The following is a 13,262-nucleotide window of genomic DNA, read 5'->3' as shown; positions in this document are numbered from 1 at the left end:
CTTCTGAATACTTCATTAAAGTTTCGTCATAAAAATTCTTTAATTTTTCTATCTAAATAATATAGTGGGTGAAGTAAGAAAATACCAAAGCCTGCTAACACAGAAAGTTTAAAGTTACATATTTACATCATAAAAGAGGGCTATTTTAAATCAATCAAACAGCTAAACAAATATAACAAAGTTTGTCCAGACCTCAATCTGGGTATTGTGAAAATTGGGCTGTCAGTCAATGGATCCAATGCTAGAAAAGAGGTGACATTCTAAGAGCCTGCATCTTAAGATGAAGACCAGGCTTTGGCCAGCTTATTTATCCTGAACTCAGTAGAATTCTTGACATTGGGAGAAAACTTGTGGATACAGATTTAAGGCCAGGGATGAGTATTCTTGGTAAAACATTCAGATCCCAGCTCACTTCATTTCCCTCTCTCCTAGGTTTACATCAAATTAAAGCACCATTTATTATATATTCAAAGTCCACAGGCAATTTAACTCCAAATAAGAAATACTAGGTATCCATAGCTCAGCTGTTAAAATTTAACAATAAATATATTAGAAATTTATTCTTCTCAAAAATCTCTGCAGAACAAAAAGCTGATGAGTGCTTTTTTTGGGGGGGGGTGGGGACTGCCATTTAAGGTACCCAGCAGCCCACATTTCAAAGTGTTACCATCATACTGATTACCTAAAGGTGATCCAAATAATATTAGAAAGCATAGGAAACATTTTTTTTCATAGGAAGCAACTCAGTTTCTAAAATTAAAAAAAATATATATAGTAGTGAAATATCTTATGACAAAGAAGATCCAAGGATTACACAATACAATCTCTAAAGTGGGATAGTAGAAAAGTTAATCATATTTTTTATATTTCTTTTTCCTTGTTAATTTATCTCTAGTATGAATTAAGGCATAAAGCAGCAAGAGTGCAAATGATTCCAAACACTTGGAATTTTATTGTAAACATCCCATAAAGAATGGCAACAAATTGTCCAGTATTTTTTTTGTCTTTGAAGGTAATTGTTTATAATGATCAACAACTGCCAAACAAAACATCTTTTATAAACCAAGCCAGTTTTGTTTACTTTTTTTCCCACCGAATTTTAGTTTAATAGACATTCTGCCCATATACAACATCACATCAACTATTAACTGAATGTTTCTCGATCTTAAAATTTATGGACACTAAGAACAAACGTAAAGTACAGTTTTGTTAATACTGTGCAAAGGATTACAAAAGACAGGGATGATAAGTTACAGAAGAAAGAAATAAATACTGATTGCCATCACCACAGTATTGTTTAAAGAATTAACATTTGTAGTACTGCCGAATGTGTATTTGATGCCATATGCAAAAACACATTTTCCATCTGGGTTTCTAGATATTTCAATATGGGATTTTAAAAGTAAATTATGAATGGTGATCTCAATACATATCAATAATTTTATTTTTTAGAAAATAATTACCATGCTTTTATATGTCTAAGTCCCATAGTCTAGATTTAATTAAATTAGGTATTAGAATAAGAAATGGGTATACATATAAATAAACACACCTTAACTCTAAGCTGCAGGGCTTTTCTATTTTATTTTTCTCAAAAATGAATCAGAAACTTCCAGTCTGGTTAAAGTACGCTAGGTTAAGTGCAGTCTTTATTGTGAAAGAGAAGTGGAGATAAAAGAGCAAGCACGAGAGGAAAGGAAAGGCAACAAAAGAAATACTCAAGGATTATGATTATAAGACTATATTAATGAATAAATATCAAGAAACCTGAGTGCTATCTGTGTTCCACAAAATACAGCACCATGAAAACATTTAATTTTATATTGGATTTTGAGCCCAAACTTTGTAAATGTGAAAAATTAACTTGGTGAAGAAACTCTGCTAAGACACGTAAAGTAAAAACAACATGCAAATATTTCACCATGAATTTTAAAAACAAGCTTTAACATGATCTTAGAATATTGCAGTAATATTCATAAAACCTTGCCTGCCACAAAGATGTTGGGGAATGTGGATAGCATTTTAAATAAAAGATTTTAAATATCAAAACTCCTATTCTTTCTCCCAGAACTATTAATTTCAGATTTCCAAAAGTTATTGTAATTGCTGGATGTAAAGAAAATCACGTTTTAAGAGTCATTTTTTTAAGGGCACGAAAATTCAGCTTTAAAGATAAGTACCAGTTGGCAAATGTGCATAAAATGATTCCATACATATATTAAGGTGTGCATCATTACCACAAAACTTACAAACTTTGAAAAATGCTAAGAAAAGTTTTATTAAAAAGTTAGAAGTGGTATTCACATTTTTCTCTTTTAATCACTGTATTGTCTGATGACAACCTACATGATTAGAACAAAAACAAGATAAATCACTCTACTTTAAAATATCTGAAAGCTAATTTAGGTGTATGAGAACTCAATTGTGTAGAATGAAACTTAGAAATCTTACTCAGTTGCTTTGCATCTGGGTGAAACAAAGCACTTTATGAAAGAATTCTAGAATAAGCCTGATTTCTGGGGAGGGAAAGAAAAATAAACAAAAAAGGCAAATTAAATTAAAAGGGTAGAAAGACACAGTTATCTGACAAAATCAGAATTAGCTATCAAGAAGACAAAACATGGATGATTAAGCATTAACAAATGCACAGGCTGAGTTCTAAAGAGGCAAATAATTGGTAGACAGTGTCCTCCATATAAAATATTCTCTTTTTTAATGTCTGGGAGAAGGTATGTCAAACTTGAAAAAAGCTACATACATACAAGTACACAAACACTTATACAAAAAACAAATTTAATTATTAGGCTAGTAGGTTTGTGAATGTTTTGGAGAGCATCCTATTGCTAGGTGAGACACAAACAGCAAGCCAGAGAAGAAACACATGATTCAATTTTATAAACATATACACATGCTAAGATCATAAAGCTTGGAATCAGAACATTAGCATTCATGAGGAATATTATAGCTTACTGACTATTCAGATATAGCATAGGATTAAACTTAAACATGTGTACATTCTCATGGGCCTAAATAGAACAGTGGTCTTCATTTGCAGAATTCTGAACTTGTTTCCTACTTTCTTTGCTATGGCTGAACCCAGATCTTATTTAGGTTTAAAAGATCTCTAGAAAACTGAAATGATAAATTAGTCAATATGATACAAATTATGACACATTTTTAGGGAGTGCTGTTAAAAAAACCTAAAATATAAATTGGGGAAAGAGGGAAGTCCAGATTAAAAAAGTAAAAATATTATTTCCCAGACTTTTATTTTCAACTTATGAAAATAATTTGCATGCAAACAGAACATATCTGTTTGTTTTATAATAAATGATAACTATGTTCACCTAACATAACCTGGTGACTAACTCTTTAAATTCTAATAACTGAAATCAACATCACAGCAAAATGCTGTTCACTAGTATTTCACAGTATCTCACTACATATAAAATATGCTTAAAATGTCTTTAGCCTTGTTATTCTAATTATGTATGCCTAAAAAATCTTGACATTTGGGGAATAAATGTGGCATTTTTATTTTCCAAAATAAATTATAAATAAAGCTTCAGACAGCTAACATCACACAAATGGCAATTCTTCTACATTTCAAGAGGTCATCTCTTCATAGAAGAATGTCAACAAAAATTCCACACTAAAATGGTACACATGATACATATTTGGGTATAACTAGGAATTTAAGCAACTATATTATGTTGATTGTTGTAGGACAAAATGTTATTGACTCCAGGAAAACACAGGCCCAATTTAGTCTAAATGCCCAAGAGATGAATAACTGAAATAGTGTATTTTAGTAAAAATCAAATGTAGACTCTCAAATGGGAACATTTTGAATCTATACTATGGTTAAAATGGCAGCTGAGCTATAACCAGAAATAGTTTTGGTATTGTGAAGAAAAACAACAACAAAAATATCAGCTTGGTCTGCTCTCTAGCAACAGACATTAGTGCCATTAACAGTTCGTTATACTTTCTTAAAGCCTGAACATCATTTCTACTGCAAGTGAAAATTGCTTAAGGGTATTAGTTCAAGAATAACCCCCCCACACGCCACCAAAAAGCAAAGTTATGTGTGTACTCCTTCCTCTGCACTTAACAGATTTTCAGATGCATGAAATGATCAAAAGCATGAGACAAACACGTCAGCTTAAGGAATATCCTGGACTACCAGGCATATATTAAGAAAATGCTTTATCGCACAAGTCTGATCTAAGTGCAACAAAACTGCTGTTACAAAAGCAGAGATCAATTATTATCCCTCCTACTTCAAGGATTTATGTAACAAAGTAGCACAACTGCTATCTAAAATTTGAGGAATAAAACTGATCTTGGAACTGAAGCTCACTTATGGAACCACGTGCACTCTATTGCTGTAAACAAGACCACAAATGATTTGAAAGAGTTTTCAACTATAAAATCATGATTCAAAATATCTGCAGTGCAATGAGGCTCTTTTTCTGGAAGTCTAGAACAGAAGAACCCTTTGGAATGAGAAGAGAAGAATCTGTTAAAGTTGATTCCAAGTATTAGCTAGCCAAAATATTCCAACTCAAGTTAGGTGCTTTGAGACCTTTTAAGATTCAAATGAAAACCAGTAACTTACATCTGTTAAGTAGTTAAGTGGTAGCAGAGATATATAAGTAGTAGGACCAAGTCTACTTACACAAATATGGTCTACAAAAACCTAGAGCATATAATACTTAGGAAACCTTGTTAATTACTACTATTAATTTGAGAGCCAATACGATTATTGAAAATTCTCAGCTTATAACTTAGAAGTATTCATCCCTACCAAACTTGTTCTAGTTCTCCTTAGTAATGAGTAACAGCATCTATTTTCCTTAGCATTTCCAGTAGTTGTAGTTAATAGAGGTAGCTGAGCTACTGTTCAAAGCAGTTATTCTTTGTGGATGAGGATTTTTCAAATGTTTAAGTTATTTTTAAGCTACACAAGTTCTATTAATGCAATAAAATATAACAGGAAAAGAAAAATGGATGCAAGAAACTTTTGCATTTGGCACCTTGTCTAGATTGATACCTCAAGTATTCTCTTTTAATAAAGTTAATGCACACATCAGGACACACCACAAAGATTTGCTACATATTTACAAGGCACCAACCCTTTCTCACCTTAAACGTGAATTAAGCAAATCAATGAAAAGCATATCAAGATACCCCCACCCCACCCCAAAACTGCAGTATAAATATATACTTCAGTTCAGTACAGTTCATGAAAGTTTGGCCTGGGAAGAGTAAAATAATCCAGATCGTTCTTACAATATAGAAACTGTAAACATTTAATAGCTGCCTTTAGGATTGGTGTATTGTGCAAAAGTTATTATTACTGGGTATAGGAATCAAAATGGCAAAAGCAAACTATATAAAACTCTGTAAGAAGGTGCTATACTTCTGTGATACAAAAGCAAAGAGGGATATCTTATTGAGATAAAAATGTCATGCTACTCTTAAGAAGCAGAATGCTCCTTTAATGTAGTAAATCTGTAGTGTGTCTGTGATGTGATGTGTGTGTGTGTGTGTGTGTGTGTATGTGCGCGTGTGTGGATATGTATATGTGCACACATGTATGTGTGGGCAGATTTTGTTTTAATTTAAGGCCTAATGAGTAAGGCTTGTTTGAACAAATGAAGTGTGGAGATTAAAAGTCTTGAAACAAATGTATACTGGCATAATGGAAAAGCACCAATGTGAAAGGAAGCAGAAGTCCCCACACAACTTGCTTTGTAGATTTTCTGGTAAATTCCCTGCAGTAGAAGGCCATTGATTTTATTTTAAAAATTACTCTAAATTCTTTAACTGTTAATAATTCCATCCCATGAGATGGCTAACCCTGGCTTTTTCTGTCATTTTACGTACTCTGCCTGATCTGGATGTACCAAGATTCAGAGGATCCTCAGTTGACACAAAATTGTCATTATCTGAATCATCATTATATAAAACAGTCCTCCTGCCTTGGTTTCTTGTTTTAATTCGAGGAAGTCTACTGAAACGTCCTGAAAACATCGTATCAAATTCATCATCTGCAACACATGCTCGTTTGGCTCTGGTAGCTCCTCTAGAGGCACCTCTTCCTCCTCTCCCTCGTCCTCTCCCTCGCCCTGCACCTCCACCTCTTCCTCGACCCCCTCTTCCCCTGCCACCTCTGCCTCTGCCTCCTCTACTCCATCTACCCCATCTTCCCCATCTGCCTCTTCCTCCTGTGCCTCTCATCTTCCAGTTTCTTTTTCCATTGGTGTGTTGTTTTCTGAGTTTTCTTTTAGGTCTGGTTTGTATGAATTTGCTATAGTCATGATCTCCATCTACATAATCTTGATCTGTTCTGGAAGTAGATTCAGAGTCAGAGTCAGAGCCACAGGTACTTTCTGAACTTAAACTGGATCCTAACTCTCCGCTCTCTGAGGAGGATAAATGTGCCTTTTCTTTTGTTTCTTTCATCTCTTTTTCTTCTCCTCCCATGATTTCATCTTCTTCTGATGCACTGAGTAGTTTTCTCTTGGCTCCTGTTCGGGGCTCTCTGCCATCACCATTTGTAAGAGGCCCATCAAGGGAGTGATCTAAAGCAAAATGAATGATTTTTAAAAATTAGGTCTTGACATTATAAGACAGTCATTGAGATTCAAAATCAAAATGATATACTACAAATATCTAGTGCTCAAGACTGACTGGACAGAATCATCAAAGTTTTTTAAATAGATAATTAGATCTATTTGAAAGGAAAGATAGTACAGTGTTGATTCTTGTTCCACTGCTTCTTTTGGAGTAAAAAAAGATACTGAAGTATTGTGGCCTTATCTGGGCAGAAATTTTAGCATTAAACAGAAGAAGAATTATAAGGAAATAAATTATAAGTTTCACTCATTCACTTAACAAATACTTAGCAATTACCTAGTATAGAGTAGGTATCAGTAGGAATTTGGAACATGAGGATGAATGAGAAAAAGTCCTTGCTATCATATACTACTGAGGACAAAGTGAAGAAATAATGAATCAAATTTTAAGTAGAGATGAATGTTAAAGAATGAAAATAAGATTGAAAAATATTTGTGGTTAGGAGTGCTATTTAGATCAAAGAGATGTCTCTTAGGATGTAACATTTAAATAAGGAATTAATGAAGTGAAATCTGGCAAAAAAAATTGAGTAGTCAAAATAGAACTAAGGGAATCTAATTTAACAAGAATAAAATGGTAGATGACTAGAAAAGGAAACCATCTGATTAACATTTTAAAAATGTTCCTGCTGTTATACAGAGAACAGATTGTAGAAGATGGTTAAATAGAAGTAGAAATCAACTAGAACAAAACAAAACAAAAAATTCTGCAGTGAGTAGTCTAGATAGGACACAATAAAGTGTCAAATGATATCTAATCTATTAGAACATTTCCTCCTAGAAGGCCAAGCAGAATAAATCTTTTATTTCAGAGGCGGAACCAATCGGACCTGCTGAGGGGGGTTAAATGTCAAATACTAAGAATGAAATAGTGTATCTTCTAGGATTTATAGTCTAAGAAACTGGAAAATGGGTAGAAATTTTGTTAAGTTGGGAAACACCAAAGATTAAACAAGTTTGGGCAATCTGCTGAGAAAAAGTAAATTTTCTAGTTTTAGGTAACAGTAGAAATCTAAAAGAGAGAGAGAGAGAGAGATGTAATAAGATAATCAGGAGTCAAGAGGATAGCTCAAGGATAATATGCTTAGCATGCATGACCCCCTGGGTTCAGCTCCTTATATGCACTTGTATTTGCTCATACATAAACATACCCAAAAGAAATGAAAGCACAAGCTAGATCTCACAAGATATTGAGCTAGAGATAGAATTCTGTAAATTTTCAGTCCAGGAGAGCAAATAAAGGGAAAGAAAATGGATAAGGAACACCAACTACGCTATCTCAACATTTAGAGATAAAGAAAAGGCACCAATAGTAATAGAGAAGAAACAGCCAACAAGAGAGGAAGAAAACAGTAGAGTAAAACAGAAAGGAAGAAGTCTGGGATTGTATGGTGATTAGAATTACAACATTAATTTAGTAAGTTGGGGTTTTTTTGGACTGAATTACATGCCTTCAGAATTCTTATGTTGAGGTAACTCCCAAAGTGACTTTGGAGACTGGAGTAATGAAAGTTAATTGAGGTCTTAAGTATTAGAGAAAAAGGAAGAAAAATGGTAGTTCCTAAGTTTTTCTCTTTATCTCCATTGTATATACACACGGGCTTACATAGTATATCTCCCATACGTTATATAGTGCAGATACATAGTCCATCACCCCAAGGAGTGGGAACACACACACACACACACACACACAGAGAGAGAGAGAGAGAGAGAGAGAGAGAGAGAGAGAGAGAGAGAGAGAGAGAAATATAGAGACAGACAAGGGACAGAGCTTAAATGTAGTATTCTATAACCCTGAAGAAAATAAAATTCTAGTCATATAGTAATCTCTGTGCTCTTTGATTCCTTGAACTTAGAGCCTCCAGAACTGTGAGAAAATAAAAGTCATGTTCAAGACTCTCACTCTGGTTCTTGTGATGGCTGTCAGAAGTGACTAATACACTCAGCTACAGAGTATGTTGGTATCACACAAAAAGCAGGAGGTAAGCTATTTCAGCAATATTGATGAATTATAGAGGGACTAGAAAGGTGGTGAAGAGGGCTTGATGTTCTTGCTGAGTTCCGTTCCCAACACCCACAAGGGCAACTCAAAACTTATTACATCTCCAGCTCCACGGAATCCAATACTGTCTTCTGGATTCTGTGGGCACCTCATTAACACGCACAAACCCACAGACAGAGACAAACATCTACACACAATCACAAATAAAAACTAAAAAAGAATTATAGTAAGAACAAGACTTTACAGCTATGTAGATGTGAGAGGGAAATGTAGAGTGGTAATTACATGGTGAGTGGTAATTAACATGACGGTACATGCCTCAAACCTCAGTATTATGGAAGGTAAGTCACAAAGATAAAGAAACTAAGGTGAGCTAGGACCACATAGTGATATCACCCCTTTAAAAATAAGAGATTTAAGCTGAATGAAAAGGATGAGATTGAGACATAAAGATGATGATGAGTGAAATTTATTTTTAAGAAGCACCTTGAAATGAGACTGGTGGAATGAGGAGATGCTTGGGTTGATACACTTACAGAGGCACTAGCATCAGGAAGAAGGCTTAAACCAGGAGTGATTGCACATGTGTTTAATCTCAGCACTTAGGCAGAGGCGGTCAGGTCTCTGATTTTGTGGCTAACCTAGTTTACATAAAGTTCCAAGTGAACTATGAACTACATAGTGAGGCTCTGCCTTATAAAAATCTGATGACTTGTTTACTTAACAAATTTATTAGAGTTCTTTAATTGCAGGAGACAAGAATCAAGTGAGCTAAAAATAGTAGAAAACTCTGTATTAGTGGTGATTTGGGAAGAAAAGCTTTTTGTAGAGTGGCTGGGGCAGAAGGTTTGCTATAAAGGACAAAAGGATCCTTTACAAAAGAGACAGGAAATATATAGGCTAAGATTTTCCCCTGCATGAAGGAAAGTAAGGAAGTCTGTAGTATAAGTATGAACAATGAAACAGAATCAGAATGAACAATATTAAAAGATATAAAAGCACATTTTAAAGTAATATGTTTCAAATGCTTGTCAGTCTTATGCTCAGATCGACTATAATATGTTTCAATATTTTTCATATAACAAATAATATATTTATGTCTACTAAGTCATTTGGTGATTATAAAACAATGCACAAGAAAGTTAATATCTGGTAAAATCTATATAAAGTTAAAATAATACTTCAGTAACATATTTGTAAAAGGAAATTAAATATTTTTATAAACTTCAAATAGTTGAATATAAAATTTTCTTTGAGCATGCTCAGAGTGTGTACAGGGTGCTATACAAAAGTTTCTGAATAACAGTAAACTTCAAATATTTATGAAATTAATTCCCTTGGCATATAAGATAGATTCATATGATCACAAATGAAGTTATCTTTGTAAGCACTAAATTTATTTTCTTCAAATATAGTTAGTGGAACAATAAGATATTGCCTGCAAGAATAAGATCTTTTGAAATACGATTTTTGAGTCTTTTTCATTTTTTTTAGCATGGTTTAATATATGAAAAATCCTAAACATGTGTAATAGTCTGGTTCTTATACACTCGAGAGAAGAATTCTTCATTTCGTTTTTTCTTCTATTCATTTCATTTTACATTGTTTTACAGTGGTTACTATACATCTGTTCATAACTGTGGCTATCTATAAAGCTCCTTTTGACTTAAAATTGATTGTATTACAATTCTTATTAAGTGCTAGGACATGCTAGTTGTGCTACCATAACATACCAGCTTATGACTCATCATCCATCATGAGAAAGTAAGTTACCTCTCCCATACTCAATTTCTTACCTTGTTTAGCTGGTAAAACTCTATTACGAAATGATTTGGCATTCCCTGGGTCATGGCTATTTCCATTTCTGCTATGTCCACTGAAACTTGATGGAGAAAATGGCCCTTCCCTTTCATCATCAAGTAGATATAGTGAAACACCTTCAGCAGCATCTGAAACTTACATTTTAAAAATTGTAATGTTAACATGATTTCAATTATTTTCATAAAATTAATCCAGGCTGCTTTTAAAACTCTATCTTCATTATTTTACTTTATTACAAAATTAAAAATTGCATTACAATGGTAGGACACTTATAATAGCAGCTTTTTGGAAACTCGGGTAGCAGGATAGTGAGTTTGAGATCTACCTTGGCTACTTAGCAAGACCCTAGAACACACCCTGCAAAGTAAAAATGAGTTATTTAACTACAAGATAACAAGTAGTTTATCATTACTAAACTTCCAAATGCAAAATGTCAAAAAGCCACCCAAGGAAATACCTCCATTAAATATTTAATCTCGAAGTCATATATTAACAAATATATTGTACAAATTCTTAGAGATACTACAGATAGTAAAAAGCATACAGTTATAGAACTTTCAAAGGGCTATTTAAATTAATCTACTCAGGGGTTAGAGAGATGGCTCAGCATTTAAGGGCACTGGCTGCTCTTCCAGAGGATCCAGTTGGATTCCCAACACCCACATGGCAGCTCACAACCATCTGTAATTCAAGTTCCAGAGCATCAGACATCCTCTTCTTGGCTTTGTGGTTACCAGGCATTCACATGGTACACAAGCATACATGTAAGCAAAGCACTCATAAACATAAAATAATGTTCTAAAAAATGATTTTGAACATCACCTAGTCAAACAAAAAACTTTACCTAATGTCTTACTAGAGGGCCGTATAGCTAGCAAGTAGAATACCAATTAAAATGCAAATTTTCTAAACCCAAACCTCTTGCTCTTTGCACTCTAAACAGTGGTACCACTTCTATATCCTTTAATCAGCATCAAAGTATCAAAAACCAAAGATATATTTACCAGGAGAAGAAAAAGGAGAACTAGTCCTAGCATAAGACACTGAGGTATTCTGGTCACTTTTAGGCTGTAACTTTATTTGCTTCTGTTTTCCTTTTGGACTGTAAGTAAAGAAAAAAAAAATATTTGACAAAATTAAAACTTTAATCACCAAAAAATAAAATAAAATAAATGAAAATTTAAAGGCATAGTAAAATCCACATAAACAATAGCTTTGGCCTACAAACTCCATCTTTACACAGCAAACAGAGTTCTTTAATCTTTAGAGACTTCCTGAATTTATTCATTAACTTTCACAAATGAGGAACCAGCCACAAAAACCTTTAAAACATCTACGTCTGTGGAGGCAGGGTGTACCTGGGAGCCCTGCTGCTAGACAACGAGCTGCTGCTGCTTCTCAGGCGCTTTCTGTACCGTGGCTTCTTCCTCTTCTGACTTTGGATTGCTGACTTATATTCAGAGATGATATTTTTAATGTGGTTTTCAAATAAGGCAGACAATCGCAGAGTCATGCTATAGACCTGAAAAGGTGGAAAGTACAGCCTTGTTTTAGCAATTACTTTAAATACAATAAAAGTATGAACATATATGAACCAATCTGAACATCATCTTTCCAGCTGCAAAACACATACTTTTTTAAAAAAATTTAAGGATTTAAGATGTCATTTTCAGTAAATAAATAAATAAATAATTTGAAAGATAATGTTTAGTGCTGTGAAAGACATGAAAAAAATCATCATACATTATAACAGAAAATTTTCACTAAAGCAATATTCTGTAAGGGAATTTATAATATGTACATAAAATTTTAAAAAATATACCTACCCTTTGGCTAATAATTTTACCTCTGGGAAACTGTTGTAAGAAACCATCAGGGGACTGTACACAAATGAAAAAATGCTCAATGATATTAAAGACATTAGCTACTATCATTATTTGTGCGGAGTGGAATTTTTTTAAATCTAATTTTCTAGCAACAGGATACTAATAAGAAAACAAAACAAACAAAATCCCAACCAACTATGAAATGGTCAGATAAAAAATATTATCAAAGATCCTTTTTTAAACAGTCATAACAGATCAGAGCATCTAGCAACTCTCATGAGAGAAATATTCTCTTTGCAGTAAATAGTACTTAATGTTGAGAACCCCACAACTGATCAATGTGCAGAAAAAAAAAAAGAGCATAAAGTGCTCGGCCCCAATCAGCTTCATATCTCACCCCAAGGCTTGGGGATCTTCAAGGAAGAGAGGGTAGAATAAGAGTCAGAGGTGGTGAATGATTTCAAGGAAACAGTGTTTTAGAGACATAGCAGGAAAGATGCACATAAGGACCCACAGAGAATGTGAAAGCATGCACAAGTGCCAGACAGACAAAATAGAAGACAGGAAGGTTGACATGTAATCCTACCAGCAGTTGAGGAACTGTAGCATTTAATGCATGGTAGGAGTGGGAAAGTCAGCTTTTGTTTGTTTGCTTTTTTGTTTTGTTTTGAATGATGTGACTCTGGTAGGCTGACTGTATTATCAAAACAGGCTCTAATTACAAGAATATATGGGCAACACAAACTGGCTTGATGAGGAATGAATTAAAAAAAAAAGTAATCTCAAGGTTGGGTAGGAAGGAATGGGAGGTTTGACAAGGTAATAAATAAGTGAATATGTTCAAAATATGTTGTGTAACCTTTTCAAATAATTAAAAAAATTATTTTAAAAGTCATTATATATATAAAACAAAGTCTTAATATATACCTAATGTTGTAAAAGTACATGAATGTTAAGTATTAGTGTAGA

At 33.6% G+C, this 13,262-nt stretch overlaps 1 protein-coding gene across 1 annotated transcript in view; it reads right to left on the bottom strand.

Annotated features, from left to right (window-relative positions):
- Positions 1-929: 929 nt before the first annotated feature.
- Brwd3 (bromodomain and WD repeat domain containing 3) overlaps positions 930-13,262 on the bottom strand; it is a 102,938-nt gene continuing 90,605 nt past the window's right edge. Inside the window, exons 38-41 of the mRNA XM_060375448.1 lie at positions 11,826-11,989; positions 11,472-11,569; positions 10,443-10,601; positions 930-6,590 (exon numbers count right to left, since the gene is read on the bottom strand). Of these exons, the coding sequence (XP_060231431.1) occupies positions 5,836-6,590; positions 10,443-10,601; positions 11,472-11,569; positions 11,826-11,989 (1,176 nt within the window). The 3' untranslated portion in view covers positions 930-5,835. The remainder of the gene's footprint in view (positions 6,591-10,442; positions 10,602-11,471; positions 11,570-11,825; positions 11,990-13,262) is intronic.

This window comes from Meriones unguiculatus, chromosome X (genome assembly GCF_030254825.1).
Source record: "Meriones unguiculatus strain TT.TT164.6M chromosome X, Bangor_MerUng_6.1, whole genome shotgun sequence".
Lineage (NCBI taxonomy): Eukaryota > Metazoa > Chordata > Mammalia > Rodentia > Muridae > Meriones > Meriones unguiculatus.
This window is presented reverse-complemented; position numbering and strand designations above follow the sequence as displayed.